The 25,420-nt window shown below is 32.7% G+C and overlaps 2 protein-coding genes across 2 annotated transcripts in view; one reads left to right on the top strand and one right to left on the bottom strand.

The window, feature by feature from the left end:
- The window catches only part of LOC108573585, a 2,013-nt gene extending 1,597 nt beyond the window's left edge, over positions 1-416 (top strand). Inside the window, exon 2 of the mRNA XM_017936048.1 lies at positions 165-416. Within this exon, the coding sequence (XP_017791537.1) occupies positions 165-416 (252 nt within the window). The remainder of the gene's footprint in view (positions 1-164) is intronic.
- A 14,183-nt stretch (positions 417-14,599) lies between these two features.
- LOC108573587 (tyrosine-protein phosphatase 10D) overlaps positions 14,600-25,420 on the bottom strand; it is an 89,009-nt gene continuing 78,188 nt past the window's right edge. Inside the window, exons 13-18 of the mRNA XM_017936050.1 lie at positions 22,468-22,660; positions 21,478-21,646; positions 20,700-20,952; positions 19,839-20,096; positions 18,413-18,797; positions 14,600-14,844 (exon numbers count right to left, since the gene is read on the bottom strand). Of these exons, the coding sequence (XP_017791539.1) occupies positions 14,813-14,844; positions 18,413-18,797; positions 19,839-20,096; positions 20,700-20,952; positions 21,478-21,646; positions 22,468-22,660 (1,290 nt within the window). The 3' untranslated portion in view covers positions 14,600-14,812. The remainder of the gene's footprint in view (positions 14,845-18,412; positions 18,798-19,838; positions 20,097-20,699; positions 20,953-21,477; positions 21,647-22,467; positions 22,661-25,420) is intronic.

The following is a 25,420-nucleotide window of genomic DNA, read 5'->3' as shown; positions in this document are numbered from 1 at the left end:
CAAAATTACGATAACTAAACATTTAACGTGTACTAGTTGAAATTTTGAAAAATATCTTGCTATGTTCTGTTTTGCATAAAAAATTTTTTTTTTCTCTGGAATGTTAAAATGTCTCGTGCACGAGAGGAGTTATTTTTCCGAAATTAGCTAGTCCTTTTTGCTAGAACGCGACTAAATCTGTGGAAAGCTGTACCGAAGAAAGTTCGAAAAAAGAGAAGAGCAACTCCTTGGGGAGAATGCTGAAACTGGTAGATAAGGATGGCTCGCCGAAGAAGCTATTCCATCCTCGAGCAGGTTCTCTAAGCCGCATTTTGCGTCGACATCCTAATAATGAGAACAGCGAGGACAAAAAAGTTTCAGAAGACAACACACCTGGGATATTCTCAAGAATGCTGAGTCAATTAAGAGGGAAGTGAAAGAGCTGCAAACTTCGACACACGAGCTTTACCTCTCGAAATGTCATTTCCGGAATTTTCAGTGTCCATTAATCGCGTTTGATTCACGTTAATGGATCTGTAAATGAAAAATGAATATTCGTAATTGTTACTTAGCTTTAAGGAAAATTTTTTCGATGAAAATGAATCTCAACATGGCCTCAATAGAACTATTCTGAGTTCCTAACATACAAGATTTAAAATTAATCACGGACGCGGCTTTCAAAGATAAATCCATACTTTGGGATTGACGAGAATTTCTTAAAACAAATTTGTCAAAAATAGTTTATAATAATAACAATTAATGTTATTTTCTGTTTTCATTTTTATGTATCCTTGTAATCCGATTGAGTGCGTGTTTTGGTTCATTTTTATCAAGAAGATCTTGTCGATCCATGAAAAAATTTTCCATTTAGATAAAGTGACAGTAATAAACATTTAATTTTTCATACATTGTAATAACTCTTGAGCCGGCTTCAAGCTGTAGTCGAGATATAGTTGGTGGAAACGATATAGAGAGATCGAAAATTACTTTCGCACACATGTTCTAGAATACTTATACTTTAAGCAAATGCAAAAAAAATTGATTTTTTGAAAATTCAAAACCAGAATACTCCCTTAAGATGCAGGTAAACTTTTTTCTGCAATTCCAAATTGACATTGAGCTCCTTATCTCCCTCGAATTGCTGTTTTGGTGCACGGATTGCGTGTACATACTTTGCCGCCTAAATATTTACGACCTCGCTGTATCGATTATATCGATCACATTCGTTTATTTGATATTTGTATTACCGATGTGCAGGACGCCCACATAGCGGAAACGCAACACTAGAGCCAAACTTAAAGTCTCGTAACAAAATGAGCACGCTACCCCCGAAGATACCGTTGAATTCAAGAACGTCCGATTTGCCTTCACCTACGTCCACTACATCACCTCAGTCACAAGTCGCAGGATCGCCACGTAAATTGTCTAACATTCAATATTCAATTTAAAAGAAAACCTACAAACCGCTGCTTCTGAATAGAAAAGTAATTAACATTTAATTGTTCGAACGTCTTCAAGTAGTGCAGTAAAGCCTTCTGTATCTGTATTAATAGAGAGACAGATAAGAGGCTGGATAAAGGAATTTTCGGATAATAGAACAGTCACTTTTTTTTATATTAAACTTTATTTATTCAATTGGAAATCAACGAAATTGACATTTTGTTTCAATATTTAAGGGTCCCATATCTTTTTGGTTGCTGAATCACATAATTTTTTTAACATAAATAACTATGTAGAGTTACGTTCCTTTTGTTCGACTGAATACAGAAAAATGTAAGTAAGATTGTATGTAAATATCGGTATGAAAAGGCACTTTGGATAACAAAACTTTCGGATATTAGGAGGTTCTACTCTATAATACACCCCGTATAACGCGATCAAAAAATTGCTACTGCCCCAATATAACGCGATTAAGAAAATAAAAAAAGAGAACGTACAAATTCTGAATTTGGAATTTTGGAATTTTGGGTTAATTAAATTTGACCCAAAAAGCAATGTCGGTGGAACTTAATTTTTATTATATTTCCCGCGTTATAGGGGGTCCTACTGTATTTACATTCACTTTTGCAATTGATTTTCCAGACACGGTATAATGCGCTGTAAGAAAAACAAACATAACGCATGAAGAAATAAACGAAATGCATAAGTGTATACCGTAATAACGTAAAAACAACAAGTAGTAATCGTACCGGCCGATATTCGTATTTGTACCATAGAAAATCAATCAATGTTACGAGTATGTTTTCACAGAAATTGGGATCTTTAATAATGTCCTTTCATTTTAACATCTGTAAACTTGCCTGCATAGTAAAGAACGAAAAAGGTAAAAAGATGTACCATGTGAGATTAATTTCATTTTACCCCGTGATCGTTCATTTCACCTAACTTGACATTTTCGTCATTCGAATGGTGAAAATTGCAAATTCTTTTAGGATAAGGAATTGGTTTATTCGTTTGAAAAATTATTCAAAATATTTTAGATCTCTCTATCATTTAGTAGACTATGTTTTATAAACTTAATACATTCAAGACAACATGATCCATCGATAGTGCACTAAACGATGCTCTTAATTGAGGACATGTCTCACGAATGGATCATCTTAAGAAAGATGTTCAGAATGGCATTATGAAAAATAAAGAGATAATAGTGTAACTTTCTATATTTTTTAAATAAAAAATGTAGAACACCTTCTTTAAGGTGATCCATCCGTGAGACACACTTTTATTTAAAAAATATAAAAAGTTACATTATTGTAACTGTGCCAATAATTAGATTCACATCTTCCAACATACACATATATAATCTAGTAGAGACACTCATTGTCGGTCCAGTTAAAACGCTTCAGTTACGTTTTACTTTTAACAAATTTTATACCAAGAAAGTGTTTGTGTCTCAATTCATTCACACAAGGCCAAGTCGACGTGTAAGTCGTGCGTGAATAGTACATATCTTTAATAGAAAAGCCTACGCACACACGAACAAAGTGTTTAAATTTTAGGCAAATTGAAAGTAAAAATTTGTCAAGTATTTTTGTAATCATACACGAACGAAAGCTACTTAAATGAAATCTCCCCCTTTCTCCACTCGTTAAATTAAAACAACTAAAATTCAAAAAATCTGCAGAAGTACACTTTTGCCGCTCATAGTCGGTGGAACAAATATAGTGAGCTCGTAAAATCGGTCAGGAGTCAAAGTTAACATATTTCGAGTGTTCTAACAAGAGGATTGAGAGAAATATAAGAAGATAAGGACCTGAACCCTCAGTCAGGGCCGTATTATGTATTTACCACGCCTGCACAGGCTGTGTCGTCCTTCAAATTCTTCTAATGGTTTTCGTTTACACCTGTAGTCTGTTTCAATTTCTATTACTGTAGGAGGTTGATGATTGGAGTGAGCCGATCATATGGTCGAGTTCGTTTTCGTCGCCCTGCGATCCGAATAGGCAAAACGGGGTCAACGAACTCGGAAGGACAAAAACTTCCGGCGTTCATTGTTATTAAACACGAGTGAGTGTGTTTGTGCGAATGCGAGGGATGCTAGTTGCCAAGAGAGTGCGTGAGAGTGAGAGAGAGTGAGCGCGGGTCGCGAAGACCATATATGTAAATAGGGAAAACAATAGCCAGAGTGTTCCTTTTACCTGCGAAGCGATAAAGCGTTATCAGTATTGTTTATCATAATTATATTTTACTAATCTCTAATTGCGTTTTGCATTCCGTTTCCTACGTTACTTTATCCACTGCCTCCTTCCAATAATTACCAAGTTCTTAAAATTCGGCTAGCCAAATGATCTATGTTAGTTACATAGCTTTACCACGCGTCAAGAACTGAAAGAAACTTTAAATATTAAAAACGCTAATTAACATTTTTAATTTGTTCGATAGTACATAAAATACTGTTAGTTGTCAGTTGTCATCCCTTTATTGTGCGGACTCTAAAACAGAACGACGTATGTGGTTCTAGCTGCAGGTAGATCAAGCTGTACCGCCACTTGATGCTTTAATTTACGACCTCGCTATATTTGTTCCACCTATCTTATTTATACCGAAACTTGAAAAGTGTGAGGTTTATTAACTCTTCGAGGACTTTCTAAAGCTTTATATACGAACCTCAACTTCACTATAAACAAAGTGGAAACTATATACAAGGTGGACCAATAAATTTGAACATTGCCGCAAGTATTCAAATAACCGAAAACTTTTTCAAAGCGAGCAATAATTTCCTTTGACAACACGGTCGGTGAACATCTAATTAATTAAAGGTCTCGTACAGTGTTAATAATTTCACCGGCAGAAATTTCTGTTAAAAACAATAAAACATTTCTTCCCGTATAATGCGCCATCACGTGTCTCAATTGTGGCTGAGGTCAAGCAGCCTCATATGGAAAGGCTTTTCGCACCATTTTCAGCGTTCACGGCGTCTACTTTCTTAACTGAACCCATCACAGTTCCCTTTCACAAGCCCAATCGCCTTAACAATAATAAACACTATGTTTCAGGCGACTTTAGTCACCGTTAGTAGCAAAATGGTGGACTGAAAAGGTGTTCTCCAGCGAAAGAATATAAAAGTTCTAATTTTCAAACATGACAAAAGTGAAAAGAAAAAAATGAACGTGTGTTTATTGGAAGAACCATGTTTATTATATACGCATACTTCGTCTTTCTCTTTTTTTTTTTCTTGCGAGACAACCCGTGTCCCTTGGTGCTTTGCACAATGTATAATTCTTCAGATACAGACTTACATGTTTTTACGATAGTATTACGACAAAAGCATCTGGGATGATTCTACGAATCATGGCGAAGATTAGTCGAATGAGCGATTCACAAAATCATCCTGACGGGTCGGCTGCGTTTGCAGCTGGTGCAAAACTATATATTTACAGAGGAAGAACGCAACTTACACACGGTATACATACTTTGTTCCGGCACACGTAAAATCTGAGCGTTATTGCGCATCGCAGAAAACATTATAGCGGTGCATGTTCGATGAAAACTTGCAAATTTGATCTGTCGATTCTTTAACATTGATACAATTAAAATTGTATGCTTCACGCACGTGTTCGCAAGAAAATATACTGTGTCAATTGAATTTTTATTTTAGTCGCATATCTTTTCTCATTTACTGGCTTTACGTGGGAAATAAATACATTAGGGCAGAAAATTAATCAATATATTAGGTACATTAATATTTTGAATAATTAAACAGATATCTTTCTAATAATCAAATCACTGCTTTTCTTAATTTCTTTTGATATTATTTCACTGTAGAGAAAAAAAATTCGAGAAATAATAATTTCCATTTAAAGCAAAAGTGAATATTCTTTATTTTATTAATTTTTTCACGTTAAATTATTTTCAAAGTAATCTTTCGATCTAACGTATGATTTTTGAAATGAAAGCATGTGTAATCCCTTGCTACGTTTATAAAGAACTCTTCTGTGAAATCTTGTTGTAAATAGCAAAATATCTGTAGAACGTAGTTTTAATACCACATACTTTCTTTATATAGTGCGGGTCACGTAAAGCAGCTCACCTGATTATCTTCTCTGAGTATGGTGGTACGAGAAAGTTTTTATACGTAATTTAAATGGTTTCAAAGGGTGAATAAAATGAAAGAAATTTTTTTTAAAAATGCCATTGTTTTCTGCTTCTTTTTTCAAAGTTACCTGTGTTTTTTTACACGAATGTATGTTGCAGCAGATGTTGATGTGAATTTAAATACTCATAATAATGTGAAAATTGCCTTGGATTTTCATATTTCAAATTAAATGTGAAACTTCCTTTTATCTTTTACCATTTCTCCCATTTACCCTAAAATACTAACATTAATTTGTTGACATTAATGTTTACCTAGGGTACACAGTACTCCACGTAATAAAAATAACATTTCCATTTACTTTGCTAACTTCATTAACATTAAAATTGTATAAATTGTTTATTTTAATTTATTGCACCTAATAATGCTGTACAAAAAATATAAAAAGAAAAGTACATATAAAAAAACATCCCATGGGGCACTGTATTCTCCATGTTAGTGTTCTAGGGTTAAACAAATTTTTCTTCCATCTTATTAGTCCTTTGAAACCGTTTAAACTTTGTATCGAAATTGTCTAGTATCACCACAGCTAGAGAAGATAATTAGATGGCCTGTTTCACGTAACACATCCTGCATTATAGTATTCTCAAGTTTATCGCAAACACCGTTATCAAGCATGCTTCATAGTAAAAAAAAAGAAAAAGGTAAACGTACATATCCTTCCATTCTTAATAATCGTATTATATACAGCAGCCGCGCGACAACACGCATTCATCACCCTATGATTACTTAATCGCTTAATTTATCTATTATACATCTGTATTGTGGTGTTTACACGTCGTGTACCTGTACCTTTATTATTTCAAAAAATAATTGGCACGAACCGATAATCAATGAAAATTATTCAGTATCCGCGTATGTATCAAAACACCGTAACTCATTGAATTTCGAATCCCCGTTGGAGGATCAAGTTTTATCACAGAATAACATATTACATATTAAACTAATGACAACACAATCTTCACATCGTATATTATTGTACTCGATATTATTAATAATAAATAGACTTTTCCCTTGGCGAATGTTACGAAGATATCTATTTACCAGAAATTGTTGCAGCAAATCTTATGGATATCATCGTTAAAATCGAGGACTGTATACAATGAAAATGCTTGTTTTGGTCGTATCGCGCACTTCATGACCAGTATCGCTTCGTCTCGTTTGTAGTTCTCGCAATGTTAGACTTCGTGTATTTCACAGTGACAGCTGTGTTATTCAACCCAATGCGTATAAGCGTTTGAAAAGTTAACGAATTCCTCCTATTGGAATTTACGTTTGTCTTTGTTAAATTGTACAATAAATTTTGCCTCTTTATCAAACCTCAATCATTTTCTGTTTTTAATATTCGTGCAATTGCGATCGTACATATTTTCAAATGAATAGTTATAAACAATAATAGTATTTCTAATTTAATATTCAATTGGCAAGGCAAAATTCATTGGACAATCTGAATCACAATTTCAATAATATCCTTTACCTTTTTTTTCGTACAAAAAGCTGTAAAAAGCAAAACACTAATTGCCTTACTATAGATTAATTCAGATTTCTTTACTACGTTCTTACATTACGTTATATCATGCTGATACGATTGTGGTATCTACAGAAGCACACTTATACAGACAATGATCCAAATTGTTCAATCCATTGTGCGTTACGTCGTAAATACATGGACAACCTGAGTAGGTGAAAACGAACTACAGTAAATCTCGTTCGATAAAAGCAATACACTAACATTTGCTTTTTGCAATTATTAGCAGAAATCAAGCTTGTGATTTTCTTTTACAAAGGGTGCATTGTACACCTTAGTCAACGAGTTCGGGGGTGGATTGGAAAATTCGCGGGCTAAGTATGAAAGACTCCTGCTAGGTAGTTGTAGGTTTTACTGTATAATGTATAATTATTTGTACACTGATTTGCAAAGTATCTTTTCAGTTTTTTCTTGTGTTTTGCAGCTGGTGACGTGGAGATGTTTACAGTGGTTGAGAAGAGATGGACAAAAGTGAGAAATAATCTAATACCTGGTGATAAAAGACCACTGCTAGAATTTTGAGTGATCTTTGCAGTGAGGCTGTTTATCATCAAGTATTGAATACATTTACCACTTTTGTTCATCACTGCAAGTACCTCTATTTCACTAGTTAAACAAAGAGAAAAAAATGGTAGAGCTACGAAACTTCATACAGCAGTACACAAATTATTACATATTATACTGTAAAAATTACAAGCACCTAGCAATAGTCCTTCATACTTAGGTCGTGAACTTTTCAACCCACTCTCGTGTATACCTAGATAGCACACAGACATCTTGTGAACGTCTTAAAGACGTCGAGTGAAAGCCTAAGGATGTCCAAAAGACGTCTGAACGACATCCAGTGTTACAAACCAAGATGTCTTTGAAACGTGACGCTGCGAAGCACTATGCACTGGTTTTAGAAATGTCTTAAGTCTTGCAGACGTAATTTTTATACGTTGTTAGAATGTATGTACCAATTCGTACGTCTTCACGACGTCCAGAGCAGGTCCTAAGACGTTCAGACCAAAAATCGACATCTCTAAGACACTGTATGCTATTTGGGTATCAAATAAATTTTGTTTAAAAATAGTATACAATTATCAATCATAAAATAAACGAAATTTTAACCATGTCAATGGTAAAATGACAGAAACTTCTTAAATAAAAATTATTTTGAAAAAGATTTTAATTTATTTATTGGTTGATTGTTATTTGATTGCTTGTATATTTCAATGTGGACTAAATTGCAATGTTTCTGTGAAAATTATTACTCTTCTCTATATTTGTCGCAGTAAATCACTGTATATTGTATGAAATTATTGATGCACAGGAATGGATAGTTTTTATAAAACTAGCGAGTCATGTTGATGGTAAAACATTATTGAATAGATAACATAAATTTTTAATACTCGTCGAATACATCAATAAAAATTAACTTGTCGGCAACTTGCAGATCTTTGCAATGCAAAACTGAAACTTAAGTAAGTTTAAGAAACGACAAAGATAGGTAAATTTATTCTAACATGAAAACAATAAACTATTCCATATTCGCAAAAATATCAAATTTTTGGATATTGTCCCTTATTTCAACATCGTGACAAATTTAATTTTAGACAGTTGATTCGAAAAATATTTATAAATATCGAGGATACGAGTGTAAACAAGAAAATTTAATCTTCAAACCTGAGATCAAGTTTAGAGTAATACCAAAGAAGTATAGAATTATTATTTTCGTTATAAATTTTTCGATATTGTGAAGGGAAACGAAATTAACATTTAACGTTTTCTTTCTCTTAATCCTATTTATACCATATTTATATGAAAAATAATTTTCGCGAATACGGAAATTTTTTATTGCACTGATAACAGAGATTCACTGTGAAATTATCATTAGGATTATCTTACAGAAAAGCAAATAACGTGAGAAAATGCAGAAAATCATGTGTCTTCATTTCCATGACAGAAATAATACATCAATATAAAAATGTTGGTCAATACTGATTAAAAGAATTCACCGAAGAAATATTTACGAACATCGTAAATCTATGACGTTATAATCACCTATGAACGTATCTAACGATAAGTACTTTCTCAACGAAAAGCGTTATAAAACGAACATAGTGAAACAATTAACTATCTTTAAGATATAAAAAAGAAACGAAAATATAGAAAATTAAATTAAAGTTTTGTTTTACATACTCCTAGGATTTGACGAAATGTTTGAACCTAAAGGAATCTAATACTCGAAAAAATATTTGCAAAACAAAGAGAATTACATTACTTTTTAAATGAAACTCGATCGACCCAGTGACAATTTAATTATCCATTTACACGAGAAACATCAATAATACGTTTGATAGTATATGCATGTACATGTACAGCGTAATATAGAACAAAAAAATTCGATGGATTGGAAACTGCAATTGCCCGGTCAATCTCTTCTTTATCGATCCGTCGTACACAATATCCTTTCCTGTTGTTCCCTAAACATACAACTATAATATATATTTACGAATTCTTATCGTACTCGGTACAATGTAAAACTATTACGAAGGAGAGAAGCCCAAAGTATTATTATACAGATCATTCTATAAAACTCTTCTAGTATTTTGTTTGGCAATCGATTGGCAATTCCCTTAGTTAATATTTTGTCGACATGAACCATCACGAAGCGTTATAAAAATATTCGTTGACAATAATACCAGATATATATTAATTCTTAATCTTAAATTCTTTTTTTTTTTAATAACGATGTCCTTCGAAGATATACAGGGTGTCTCGTGCAGCATGACGGAGCTATATATATCTTCAAAACTGTTAGAAATAAACAAATATTTTAGAAGACAAAATTAAATGGTGTTACGTGTTCTACATTTCTGCATTACTTTCACGTATTATTTTGCGGAAGAAATGTTTAGAATACGATGGAGAACCTTTTCAATACCTTTTATAACATAAAAACTACGTATTTGGAAGTGTAAACAGGGCCGTACAGATAAGAGAATGTTTAAAGGTATGTTTCACTAAAAAGGTTAAAATATCTCTTAAATTGTTTAGTTTTCGGTTATCGAACTCTAATGCTTTTATACGCAGAACAATGTATCGCAAGGGCCAAGGCAAAGGTGTCAAACTTTTTCTTCTTCAAGAACCGCACGAATTTGGCTTTCGGTCAGCCGGTTCCCACACTTCTTTTCCTCTAAGAGTTGCACGAGTCCTACTATTCATATTTATGGTCCTGATAGCGTCAGCTACAAACAAGGGACATATATTATGCGGTGCTCAGAAGTTTGCCCGCAGGGCAGCACAGTTAGCCACGTTAGCCAATAATAACAATACATGTGCCCTATTTCTATGATTCTGCTAGAGAAGGTGGGCTAGCTTATGGGGATATGACCCAATCAGATCCGCATTCCTTCCAGTGGTAAACTCCTGAGCTCTACACTGAGCTTGCGAGCCGCCAGTTGGACGCCCCTAACTTAAAGTATTTATTTATGAAAGAAAAATTATAAAGATGATGAAAATACACAAAATTGCATAAAAATAATATAGAAACGTAGAACATTTAGCACCATTTAATTTTACCTTCTGAAAATTTTTTCGGTTTCCAACAATTTTAAAGATATAGCTTCATCCAATTGCGTAAGACACCCTGTATATGTGCATAACCTTGAACATTACACATCGTATGAACATTTCCGGTCAACCATTCTATAAAATTTGAAAAACTTCCGTTCGATAGACAAACACTCGGAAAATGTTCTTAATAAAAACTGCCGATGATATAACATTTTATTTGATTTCATACGAACATCGATCATACCTAATTGTTTTCATCCAAATCGATAGAATGGCTGATCTACAGATTGCAGTACCAGTAGGCATCAACGAATCGATAAAAAGCATTGAATCAGCCGGACTTTCTTGTCTCTAACACAAGTACGATTCTGTATTTCACGAATCGTCGTTCTACATACGTATTTAAGCGATATAAAAACTTTTCTCAAAAAATACATGTGGGCAGTACATTTCAATCCCTTTTCCAGGTATTTTTTTCTCTTTTTTTCTTTCTCCGTTCCGGAAAACCGAACCGAGAGAATTGATTTGACCCTGCTGAGAGTGATCGATTTCCCTGTCGTTCTTAAATACCTAAAAGTTTTTTGACCACATCTATTTACCTCGTCGTAAATACAAAATTAAGTACATGTCTTTGTAGCGTCGTGAAAATGTGATTCTAAGTACTGGAAGTGACGAACGGATCTTCCAACTCGTCCTAAAAACGTCGTCGTTCAACGTTTGCTAATTACTCCATTTGCTACTGGTATACAAGAATTATGTTCCACAATTTTCTGTCTTTTTTTTTTCTTTTTTTAGTTTTACAGCAAGTCAAACTAATAATTATTCAGAGATTTGATCGTTATTTTCTCTACAAATTTCATCGTTCGTTTATACACAATTGTACTCTTATTAGCTTTCTAGAATGTACACACTTTTGTTACATAGGTTCCTGCATTGAAAAATTCTTCACAGTTTTAAGGAACCGCCAGACTAACAGCGAAATGTCCGCAGAGGGCAGCTAAATTCTCCTGTTTCTTCACACTGAAGTACGAAATTTTCTCAGCGAACATTTCACGTTTATCTGTGGAATTCAGTGTCTTTATTTTCTACGTTTGTCGTTGTTTCCACGTCGCGAATTTAGAGCGGCAGAGAAGAAAGACGCTTCGAAAAGCGAAAGAAATCCCCTCGAAAAGATCGCTAAAACTTCGAAATTTTTCGCGTTAGTGTGAATATACGCACAAGCTGCCACGAATATTTCACGTTGGTCTGGTTGTTCCTTTATCGTTTAATTCATTTTCTTTTTTTTCCATTTTTCGACGAATAGAACGTGTCACACGAACAACAAACGACGCTAAACGCTGATAACGATGTCAAAGAACGAACGATCTACGCAAATCAATTTTCAAGGCGATCTCGCGATCGTCGTTTCGAATCGACTGTTGATAAGTAAATATGTATATTATACGGATCGTCGAGTGATTCTCGTGAAAAGTGATATGACTTCTACGAAGATGCGAGTTTCTTGTTCCCACTGACATGTTTTTTTTTTCCTATCATGAAAAAGGAGGATCGACATAAAATCATTCTTCTCTCACCTTCTTCTTTCCCCCTTTTTTCATTCTAGGTAATGTTTAACATTTAATTGGCGTCTCTACTACAGCCCTTGGACGGATGGTTGCCACTAACGATAGGGATTCGATTAGCAACGATGTCCGTAAGATTAACATTTCGTCGGAAAAACAGAAACAGAAATTTTCAGAATAATTGGTACCGTTCGAACAAGCTAATTGAGCTTATAAAAGGAAATAAAAACTAGTTAAATATACATATGTGTGCTCAAAAGTCAGTAATTTAACGCGTTAGAATTGATATTAAAAAAAAAAAAAGAAAGAAAGAAACAGTTTTATGATAAATACTATTTACAAAATTAATTTTTATTTATTAAACTATCAATACTCCAAGCCTATACTTCTAGCAGTAAGACACCATACGCACCTCCATTTTGCACGTGATTCGTAAACGCGAGAGAGATATAACGCTACTCTAAACTATCAAATGTTAATTTCTATAAAACGTAATTATATTCTTACTTTTAATGAGAATGTAAGCAAAATAAATAAGTAAATTATGTGACGTAAAATTATATACCTAAGCATACTTATATGAAACTATTTTGTACCTTTTCCTAAGCTCTACTAGCTTGCACTTTTTGTACCGACAATTGTGAAAAAAGTATAATCTGATATCTACGATTACGAAAGAATTCTACATTAATTTACAACGAACGAGAAACCATAAATTAGCTTTATAATATTGTACAAGAAAAATTTTGCATAGAAAAGAAAATACACCAAAATCATGAAAACTTATAAAATTCAATTTGAAGTAAAGTTCTTCGAAATGAAGATTTTCAAAATTTGTACTCAGGTTGCGCGTTATAAAATACAACTTTCTTACCTGGAAATATAGCAAATATCCGCGAAAAAACTGCATTATTTCGATATAAAAATCAGCACCGACAAGTGAACTATAAATGATAAATTTGCATGTCATTCGCATGAACTGATCATTGCACGACATTTAGTAAACTGTATAAAGGTAAAATTTCTAAAAAATAAATCTATAAAATGCATAAAAATTCTAAAACTATATCAATAAATACAAATTGTCGTAACTTTTCAGGAATCTCCGTTTCACTTTGTTGCAAATCGAACGTTTCGATCGAAATGTAGCAACCCAATGCGGGATACGCATCTTACAATCCTTAAGATATGCAACCTGGACTTATCTACATCACGATGGGTACCTAAACCGCGAGCATCGATAGTATCGACGTGTCGATGAAATTTCAATGTCGATTATGTCGTCAATTCTGTCGACGTGCTCTCACGTGATCATTTGAAAATCGCCTAATTAATTCAAAAAAATCTTAACACGGTGATTCATATTATCCACAATGCGACTGTTCCAACGTTCAGACGCGCAACATGCTATGCGTTATGAAAAAATGCTCTGTAATGCTATTTCGACTGAAGTTTCTTCCAATATCAAACACTCGTCGCTGAAACATTACGTTTTCATCTGTAATCGCGTATACAAACTTCTTAGATATGTGAACAATTGTTAACAAAATAAGGCCATCCACGTGTTGTCACTGTCAAGCGATCATTTCTTTTCTTCCGTCTATCCCGCAAGTTCCAATGAAGTAAGTTTTTGTTTTTTTTTTTTTTTAAGTTAGGCATGTACAGTTTTCTTTAACATAATACTTTCCGACCGAAATTTTGCTGAATTGAACATTTTCAAATTTCGATAGAATTTTCTCGTTGTTCGTTAGAACGACGTTCGGTGTTTTCGTTCATTTCCGGTTTTAACAATCACCAACCAGTTGCTTGGATCGTCTCTTTCGAACATTTTTCCAAAGACCATTTTTACGTGAGAAACTGAAGATTCTTTATACTTCCTAAGATGAATGTTTCAGGTATAATTGGATGGAGGGGGGAAATATACTGTCTACCACATAAAAAGATAGGAATAACATTTTCCTTATTGATCGATTGAAACTCGTCTCTTGAACGGTGCCGTTCGAGAGCTACAATTCATCGAACAACAATGTCGTCCAATTGTCGATACTTTCTTTCACTCGAGCAACGTTTTCATGAAGATTATTGTCAGCAGATCTATCGTTCATGTGTTGTCAAAATGATTTCAAGTTACAATTCGTTTCCTGTAACGGTCACAGAACCTCGAAAGAATCACCGTTTCACACATTCAGTCCTAATCCTTGATTTTTGTTTTCGTAAGTCTTCGCTAAGAAAAAAAAAAGTAGAAAATAAACTAAGATCATCACTTATGTGTATGTATCCTTTAATAACAAAGCTAACTAATCAGTTTTGCATTTCGTTAAAAAAAAACAACAACAACGCAGAAGCACTTTTGATATCGTAATTAAAGTGTCCCCACACATTGTCCTTCGTCCTCCAACTTCTTTCGAAATGTCCAACCGAACATTTCTAATCGACGATTCTTCTTTATCCCCATTTTTCACTGCTTCAATCACATGATAAGCGTGCATCATCGTAATAATACTCTCACCGGTGCACAGCACCTCTTCAAAATACATCTAAAACGTCCTCGCGTTTGTTGATCCCTGAATGGAACGTGGCATTCGAACATCACATTCCTGATTCTGCTATTCCTTCGTCGTCTGTAAAAATACACGCGAATGAATGAGAATTCTGGTTAATCTCGTTGGATTTCTCGGCACAGGAATTGAAATAAAATCATGCTATCTAAGAAGGTTACAGAAATCAACGAGAAAGCGATTTAACTGTATGCAGATGAAATGAAATATTGACATTCTGATTTTAGTACAGTATCGATATGACAGCTTTATTATGTAAAAGTGTTTACTTCAGAGAAAGCGGTTTAAGAAATTGCTGCCCCTTACGTGAAACAAAGTAAAGGCAGTTAACGTTAGTGTATTTTACATTGCAACAGTTTTAATTGGAAATGAATGATCATTACGCGTAATGTATTGTTAGTCACCTACAGTAACAATTATATGTCATGATTAAATGATAGTTCGAATAACGTGGGTGGAAATTATTTTTCCATCTTACAAGGGAAATTCGGAAGACTGAAAATCCAAAAAATTTTGAAACTTTGCAGAAATGTGCTTCAAGTGACGCTAATTATGAAACCATTTTTTGTTTCGGCAATGAAATTATTCTAGGGGTAAAAACACTTCTTCGAAAAAATTGAGTTCTCATATTATCGTGAATACAATTTACAAAATCGTACAAGATATGGAAAGCAAATTAAATTTAATGTTCTGTGGATTTTTTATTTCCTATATTGTGGTGGTAAGGAATTCTCTTAAAAAAAAATGAAGAGTGATAAATTTTGAAAAAAATCTAAGGATTTTCGAAAATTCTTTAGCACCACAATATGGGGCATCAAAAAGCTCACAATTTTTTAATTTAGCTTTTGTTCCATATCTTGTACGGTTTCGTAAATATTCATGATGATATGAAAACTCAATTATTTTGAGGGAGTATTTTTGAAGGTAGAAATTTCTTTTAATTTTCAGGTTAGCGAACTTCCTTTGTTAGACGTCGATATAAATATTGAAAAAACACAGAAGAATCTTTGATTAATACTCAAAAATTAAAAAACAATAATAAATAAATTTGTTGTTAAATAGTTGTTTTCAAAACTGATAATTTCTAATAAATAAAACAATGAGAATTATAATTTTCTTGAAATGCATGATATGTTGATATTTACGTACATGCTTTTTCTCTAGCTCTATGCAAACGCATTACAATTTAAGTTCAAACTAATATGCAGCATTGCTTGTGATAAATCAAATATTTCGGAGTAATTTAACTATAAATTACTATAACACTCTAATTATTAAAACTATAAAATTCGAAAATCGAAAATCGTGTTTATTTCTTAAAATATATTTCAATTGCATTGTTATAGAAGCTTTTCAGAAAAATACAGAAAATTATATACATAACTCTAAATGATTCACAGTGAAATGAAAAATTGTAATTGCTAAATTCCTAATTATCCTGTTTATGTAATATCTAATGTAACATTTAAAGAATTTACTATTGATTCTTTTACTATTTTAGCATGATTTGCTTTAGCACAACAATGTAATTGCTTTTTTGAGTAGCAGAGTACAAATTAAAATTCCATAATAATTTAAAATCCAGAAAAAAACCCTTGAAAAACTGTATTCCTCTGAAAAGCCCTCAGGGTATGATAAATACATTAAAAAAGAAATTCATAAAAAAAAATCATATTACCCCGCGGAATAATTCCTCTTCACTGCAAAATTTATATTAAAAAAGAAAACAGTTATTCTTCAAGAAATATTCAAATGGCAATTATACTCTGCTGCATCACCCTGTGTACATTCAAAACATACGTGTTACTCTCTCCATTTATTAGTCATCGTGCCACATGCGTTAGCAAGAATATTTATATCGCATGCAACAATCTGTACAAGAAAAATAAAAAAAAAAAGGCAGTTTGAAATAGAAATAAGCGAGGATCGAAATTACCATCGACGCCGGAATCGCAGTTTGAGGGTCACCTTTCCTTCTCATCCTCAGCAGGACTCTTTGTGTTTTCAACAGAGCTTCGATTTTTGCCTGGATTCAAAGGGAGTACGAGGTTGGAGAAGGGAAATGATTAACTACGTATGGATGTGACACAATTTACCAAAAGCAACACTTGTGCACGTGACACAAAACCGAGTATATAGCCTTCATTTAAAGAAACTAATAGTTCAGATCCACTACAACCATCACCACCAGCATCGCCACCGCTCGTTTATTTTTTTTTTTTTAAAGGACTCGTACTGTTAATTCTTTTAGCTGTTAATTTTGTTTTGTTTTGTTTGTCAAGAAGTTAAATCCCAGAAAATTCGTTAACACGTCACAAATATACGTATATATTACTTTACATGTAATTTTAGTAAATTATGAAATTGCAGAAGGAAAGAAATTTTGAAATAAGTGCGATGAATTACTGAAATTAATACATAAAAAATTAGACAACTGATGGATAGTTTCTGAAATCCTGTATTTATGCTCCTTCAAAGTAAGTAACTTAAACTTTGGTAAATAATTCGTCAATCCCCGATTATTCATGCACTACCAATATCTGTTTTGGACAATTTAATTCGAACAAAAGAAAGAACGCATCGGTCTCCCAACAAAATAATATAGTGAATATTGAAAGAATTTATTCTTTATATGCTCAATTGTATCATTTCAAGATTAAATATATATGAGTTTTAACAGAGTATATTACTTGTTTTTGTCATTAACATTTGTTTAACTTTTTGTATAAACAAAGCAGGAAAATATATATACAATTGGAAGAATTACCAAACATGTTTGTATTATTTTCTTGATTTAGAGAATTTTCGTATAAGATTTCCTTGAGATAGCTTTTTATAAATATAAAAAATTGTAATATACTCGACGCTCAAAAATATATTGTGTCGTTAGGAGTGTGCGTGTGCTTAAAATGTTTGCATTAGAATATTTTTGTCGAATTAAATTAGAAGTTTGAACGTTTTCAGTTACATATGATACATGTAACTTCAAGAATTTTCCACATCTGTGGCTTACTGACTGTAGATAATGAAAATTTTTTCTTATAAAATGAAACGAAAGACTTTATCTCGTTATGAGTACAGTTTACAAAAGAAAAATTGAAATCATTTTTAAAGTATACCAAAAAATATCCAAAAAGTGACACGATCTCAGAAAGAACAAAAGAATTTCATAATACTATTCCCAAAGAAAGTGAAATGATTCTGGATATTTAGACAGTATTTTCATATGTTCGTATTTTAATACAAGGAAGTAATTTATAATATATCAAATAAATTTAATTTAATTTTCAAAGTATTAAAATAAATGTCGTTCACATTCTTTGCATTTCTTCATAAATACGTTCTACCTGTAACACTCATCGAGTTATCAAAATTGAAACAAGTATGCAACAAAAATGTTGAAAATTCTAACTTGCTCTAAACGAATTTCATCTGAATTGAAATTAAAAATGTATAATATATCCAACTTTTTCATATCCAAATGTATATGACCTTTCGTTAAAAAATGTATATCCAAAAATCGTCGATACACGCACACGTCTACTTGTTGCTCTTGCAAGAAACAAAATCTCTTTCTCAAATTTAACAAAGTTACACAACCATGAAAATGTCTACCATCAACGAAACTTACCTTCGAATCCTTGATTGTCGTGAATCTCACGGGGTGGTCCAGTCATGTCTTGGCCTTCCAAAACTGCCAGAAGGCATTGGTGTATACAAATGTATTGCTGCTCCGTCTGAACCATCCAAACGCGTTCTTTCCTCATCGCCCACACTATACCAAAGATGTCCACGTACTTAGACACTAAGATCTGTTGAAGTATTCGATCTAACGTGATGAATGTCCCACTGCGACCGACCCCTGCGCTGCAATGTACGACGATCGGCCGTTGATCAGGCCTAACCCTTTCTCTGAACGCTCTAACGAATCTGGCTAGAGTTTGAGGTGGACTTGGAACGCCGAAGTCCGGCCACGTCGTGAAGTGGAAGTGCTGAATCACTCTCTTCACGTCTCCCTGTTGACGAAATACAGTATCGTATATAAGAAATTGTTTTCAAATAGGTTTTGTCGCGTACGTTTGGTTGCTGAGCGAGAGTACTAATTGAGGTACTTGAAAGCCAAAATGATTAGGACGTACTTTTTGATATTCTTCTAATTTTTGTATCAAAGCACATGCTTACTGCTTAATTCTTCATAAGTAAAAAAGTAATTTGATAGAGTTAGTCACTTTGACTTCTGAGTGGCTCAATTAACGAAGACAATAAAAGAGCAGCAACATTTGTGTTCCTTTTATGATAAGTAGATTGAGTTGTTTGATATTGTAAATAAGTATTTCCGTTATCTTCTTTTTTGTTTTAACTTAACACGTTAAGCGCTATGTCAGTCACTGTTGACTGACAATATACAATTTAAAAAATGATATTCTTCTATTAATAAATTTTAAATAATTTGGGGATCATAAAAGAATGTACCTAAATATTACTTGTTACCAAAAAAAAATTTTAATGAGTATTATTAAAACACATGCAGTCTTTTCGCAACCTTACACAGATCTCCGGCCGCCAGCATATCGGTGAAATCGGACATCGCGGGTTGAAGGGAAAGGAAGACAACAGGCTTGGCGCTTAACGTGTTAATGGTAATAAAAAATATCCAGGAAAAAGTGAAACAAATTTTATGGAAGACATGTGTAATAAGATTGGTGTCTGATAGAAAATAGGCTTCCTACCCTGTATAATGCTTTAAAATTATTGTGTTATCTGCCTACACCCTGTGCAGCACTTTAAAATTATTACTTCAAAGTAAATATTAAAGTAAAATAATAAAGCAATATAATAAAGCAATTTTGATTATTTCCCTTGCAAAAAAAAAGAATAGCTAATATTTAAAAATATGTAATACTTAACAGACATCATTATATATTAATTAAAACTCAGATCAAATATTATTGTCAATTTCCTTTTTCAATAAAAAAGAAAATTATACAAGTATGTATTTATTAAATAATCAGATGATACGATATGTTTATTAAATAATTACAAAAGAAATTACTTACTCTGCACAGCATGAACTCAGTAATACTCCAATCAGGGTAATGTGTTTCGTTCAATATCGTAACACAAATATCCCCGTAGTAAACAGGATGGGTATCCACTGGCCAATAGTGATCACACTTTTCTCTACCTTTTTCAATACACCTCGTTAACATTACAATCGCTCTGCTGTTACTCTCCCAAACCATTCTCCAGAAATCGTCGCGAGTCGAGTGTAGAGGACCTTGCGTGACGATAAATTCTCGTGGCGAATTGTGACCCTGTCGCACAGAAAAGTATGTGATTAAAATATGTAGCTAAAATTTAATCCATTTTTTTAACGCATTTATTATTGGTATTATAGGAAGTCAATATTGTCGAATGTAATTGAAATGTTATACAGATTGTTTACAGATACGTATATGAAAAAAGTTTAAGGTGAAGTTAAACTGCTTGAAAATGATAAAAACAAAAATATCTTGGAGGTCATTTTTTGAGAATTGAAGGTCAACGATGTTTTTTCAACTGCTGTGGCACATTTTTTTCTATATCCTTATAGAGCATGAAAAGAAAAATTCAACATCCTTAACAATCTACCATATCGATCATTTAATCTCGAGATATTTTCGTCTGAAAATGAAGCTACAACAAATGCTCAAAGTGATGGCCATTCACTTCAATGCATAATTGATGTCTTTTGACGAATGTTCTACGGAGTTCTTCTATTTTCTGCAGTATTAGAATTTCACAGAGAAACAGAACATGTTTTGTACCAATGAGAACAATAATTAGACAAAAGTTGAACGGTGTCAAGGGAAGTATAATTTGATGTGATTAGTTTTTTCTTAGATTGGCGCATAGAGAAGAGGAATGCAAATACTTACGGGAACATAATTAGCATTAATATAATCAGAACCCTCCTCGTCGTCCACAGGTTGTAACTTAAATCTGCTATGGTCGTATGGTAAAATGTTTGTGAAACGATTCTTCGGCCTGTTGCATGGCAAATCTGCTGCTGTACACGGCTGATCTCTTCCAACGTGCTTTAATTCTTCAAATTCTTCCGAAAAACGAAAGTCGGAATCAGCTGACATCGTGCGATAATGCTCCGAAAAATCTTCTATTTTAATTGGTCGACTGCAAAGAAAAAAAATAAGAAATTAACATTCATTTAAAGTAATCTCTTCTACAGCTTCTTTATTTTTCAAATTATTCTTTTTAATAGTTAATAAAATTAACCACTCTCATTTAAAATTATTTCAACCTAATAATTTTCATAAAGTTCGTCCATCATACATTTTATTAAATTTTTGAATATAATGAATTTGCATATTTTAAATTACATCCAAATTTTTGAAGTGTAAGCTTTTTGCTTCTATAAAAAACTACAAACATGAAGTATTTTTAAATGTTCAATTTTAGTTTTGTGTTTGAAGGTAAATCTTGTTAAGAAAACTGTGGTAACGTAAATTAAAAATAGAAAAGGTATTTAGTTTATATAATATTGATAATTAATGATAAGTTAATTTCGATAATGCTGATAATTAATGATAAGTTAATTTCGATAATATTGATAATTAATGATAAGTTAATTTCGATACTATTGATAATTAATGACAAATTAATTTCATAAAATTGCCCAAAATTGGCATCCATATTTACCTAGTATCAATGACACTATCTGGTAAAGACAAATTATCCGTGGTTCTTGTTTCTGTTGTCTTACGCCCTTGACTTCTTCTTCGTCTCACAAGTAGCCCAATACCCAATAAAGCCAATAAAAGCGCTATTGGAACCGTGACTCCAACTATAATAGCCGTGTTATCCTTATCTACACCAGCATAATAAAATTTACATATCAGCACTGTTTATCGAAATATTTCAGACCTATATAAAACATAAACTTTCATATCTAAATAAATAGTATCAAATATTTTAGCTATAACTGAAAAATCGATTTCAACGTACAATTTAACAGCGTCTAATAAGAAAAATGATTCTAAATCGTACATTACATATACAGAAAGCAATATAATTACTGATATAAAAACAACACATTTATAAAATGTATTACATATCGTCAAGTAATTAAAAAATATTCTAAAATGAAGAAATCAGAAATTCGAAGTAATACTTCTAAATGACGTTAAAACAGTCAAGAGCAATTTAACAAATGTTACTCCGTAAAATGATAACTTAAACTTTTTAATATATATCAATGATTAATTTACACACTATTTATTTTTGTTATCTTACCTGCCAGCAGCAATCCTTGGGCAGACATGTACATGAAATAACGAAGCATGAATTTAGCAAGCTTTCTATAACTATGCCGTTGCTGTGGCTTTCTATAGCTACTAGTCAACTTTTCTCGTATCCCATATATCGAACTTAAAGGAAAACTATTGCACCAAGTAAAAATGAAAAAAATACAACTATTCACAAAAATTTAGTACTTCTACCGAGGAACAAACAAGGTAAACAAAGAAGGAAACTATATTTTTTCCATGAAACAAATAAATCCTGAATCCTCTCGAGGCCCACAAATAGTATCTCTGTCATGTTCACGTTGCACAAAATTAAAGAAATATCTGAAGACCGGTGACTCGAACGCGCATGTTCATAATAAGCTCGTCGCACGATCGTTCTCACCTGTTTGAATCGGAAAGCTGTAACTGGTGTCCGTGAATTTATCCGGCGCGGTGAATGCTCGGACTTTTACTCTGTAGGTAGATCCAGACTTCAACGGCCCGTTGCAGTATCCAATCTTGTTGTCGCATTTCTCGCTACCGATCGTGAAATCCTCCACGGAACCATTTTTGAAAGGATAGTAAGGTTCCATCACCTATCAATGAAACAACAAATTTTTTTAACTCTATATTTAGGTATTCCGCAGCGAGTATGCGACATTTGCATACATTTACACGATATTCACCTGTGTTTAAACGTTCCCGGTGAACATTCGACATTTGCTGATATTTAGAGACATTCGTGATGAATAAACATATGAAATTATTAGAATTGCTGAATATTTATCGTACAACGAAAATTATGAAAATCGTACGAATGGTGTTTTGCAGTTATATCCTATTGCACATGATAAATATATTGCGCTCTCGTCTGTCATAATTGTTACCAACGATTTTTAATTAGCATTAAGTCATCACGAGACACGTTGAAACTAGAATTACTAAGAACTGAAAGATTTGCAAATGAAGCAAAGCTGTGTCAGGAAAACACAATGGTAATTAATAATACCACGTAATACTTTTTTCTATTCGTGTTTAGTACACCCTTGAATGTATTATTGTAGGTACATATGTACACTGAATCCCATTAATGCTCTATAAACTTGTTCCTGTTTTTTTAGTACTATGATTTACGCTTACGTTTATGAAGTACTTCTCCGACATAAGGAACTTCTTCAGGTGCATCGTAAACAAGGTGCATAAAAAATTATTACACAGGTTATGCATGAAAACTGAAGTTATTTTCGAATAAAATGATTTTTAATGTTTCAATCACTAGTTGCGGTTCATTTAGTTTTACGAAAGTACATGCCATTAGCAGACAATTTTTAAACAAAAAGTGCACGTTGATTCTTTTTGTAAGCTATATTTTCGACTACGTTATCCATTATTTTTATAAATAAACAGAGGTGAAATTGATAACCCAATAAGTGAAGTCTACTTAATAAAGCTGACGTCAAATTAATATTAAGGTACTTCAGCAAAAATAATCACTTTTAAAAAAAAAATTAATTGCAGTTTAAAATAGATAGTTTATTATAACGAGATGAACGAAAAATGTTTTATAATATTTGTGGCAGATGACTGTACGACAAGAAATTACAAGCATATATATTTTTCTTCCAAATTATTGTGTATTTTTTGCAATTTCTTTTTAGAAGTGGTTTTGTTTATTTCAGTAGGGAAATTGCAATGTCTCGTCCGACAAAAATTTTCAAACGTAGAGAAACTTGATGAGGAAAAGAAGTGATAGTGTTCTTTTCTTGTAATTGTAATTTCCCGAAAGTTAGTATTTTCAAACTTTGTATACCTTTCTCTCAAAAATCGCAAGAGTTATTGCAACTATATTATAATCACATGTTCCTTGTGGGCAAATAAAATAATTCCTCTATTTTGCTTCGTTCATCACTAGCGACATTTTCTAATTAAAAAATTTAAAAAAAAGTAAGTATCTCACGAAAAATTACATTTTTGTTACCAAGTAATATTTTAAAACTCTAATACATAAATATATTAGGTCATCCCATAAGTTTGTGCTGAAAGTGAAAAATATTTTAATGAAAATCCAAGGAAATTCTATATCGATGATGTAATGGTCTTACAAAAAAAAAGGAAAAAGTTGTAGAATGAGAAAGTGGGTTTTTTAAATCAAATTTAATGGTGCGTTGGAAATATTGATCTAAATTATAAAATTCAGCACGAACTTATGAAACGACCTAATACAAAAAGAGGACCAAAAAACACGTGAAAAAAAATGTGTAGGAAGTATCCCTAACAGTTCCTGAGAAAAAAGTACATAAAAATTGACAAATTCAAATCTGATTCCCTTTAAAAAAATGATTGACCCTCACCTGTTTCACGAAGTTCCCGGTCTTTAAAATCAAGTTCTGTAGAACGTTCATAGTGCAATCTAGCAATCATATCAGCGTTTACCTATACATACATTACTAAAAAAAAAAACTTAACAAATAAATCCACTAAACTATAAAAGACATCCTGCGGCTCTCAACTACATGTAATCAAATTTTATTTGATCAAGAACTCCTCTTCTGCACTCATTAACGATCTATTCGCACAGAAACGTATAATTTCAGAAACCACCATAATTTCGATTGCACCGATGTTCAGAATTATCATTATTCCGAACTAAACTAAAAGTAAACTGAAAATTATGCACGTTACACTTTTCGCAAAGATCATCCAAGAACCTCACAGATTGTATTTAACTTTTGTCAATTAAAATTTGCCGTTTAATGACAATAACAATATCACTTATGATAGCACAATTTTTTCACATATTTTATATAGCACAAGGATATTTTCTATTTAATTTCCACGCGTTGCACTGTTACGATAGTGATATGCAGAATTTCCATCGGCCTCTGACAACGACTACATCAGTCACAAGCGTTTCTCGATCGACTGTTGCGCACGGAGCGTACACGTAATGCAACAATTGCAGAAGCACAATTGTTTATGCGTGGTCTTGAGTGCACGTATTTCTTCGTCGTTTGCATTATTCGTTCGTGATCTTGCATGTCAACGAGTTGTACGCTGTAATACACCGCATTAATGATTTTGCATCTCTATTGCGATATCGTTTGCTGTGCCGGTGACGCATTACGCCTGGCCGCTCGATTTGCGATGAAAAAAATTTGATGTAACTAACTATTGCAAGTCTTGCTCGAAGGTTTTAGAAATTTTCTCAACGACGTCAATAAGTTTCAACAACAGTAACGTTCAATTTTCTCCTGGCGGTTAAAATGTTATTTGTAAAAATGGTAAAATGTGACGGTGAATAAATTAGAGTAATTTTTACGATGATTGTATGTATGATTTCATAGCTGCTACTTTTT

This window comes from Habropoda laboriosa, unplaced genomic scaffold (assembly GCF_001263275.1).
Source record: "Habropoda laboriosa isolate 0110345459 unplaced genomic scaffold, ASM126327v1 scaffold158, whole genome shotgun sequence".
Classification (NCBI taxonomy): domain Eukaryota; kingdom Metazoa; phylum Arthropoda; class Insecta; order Hymenoptera; family Apidae; genus Habropoda; species Habropoda laboriosa.
The sequence above is the reverse complement of the archived record's forward strand: the minus strand, read 5'-3'. Positions and strand labels throughout refer to the sequence as shown.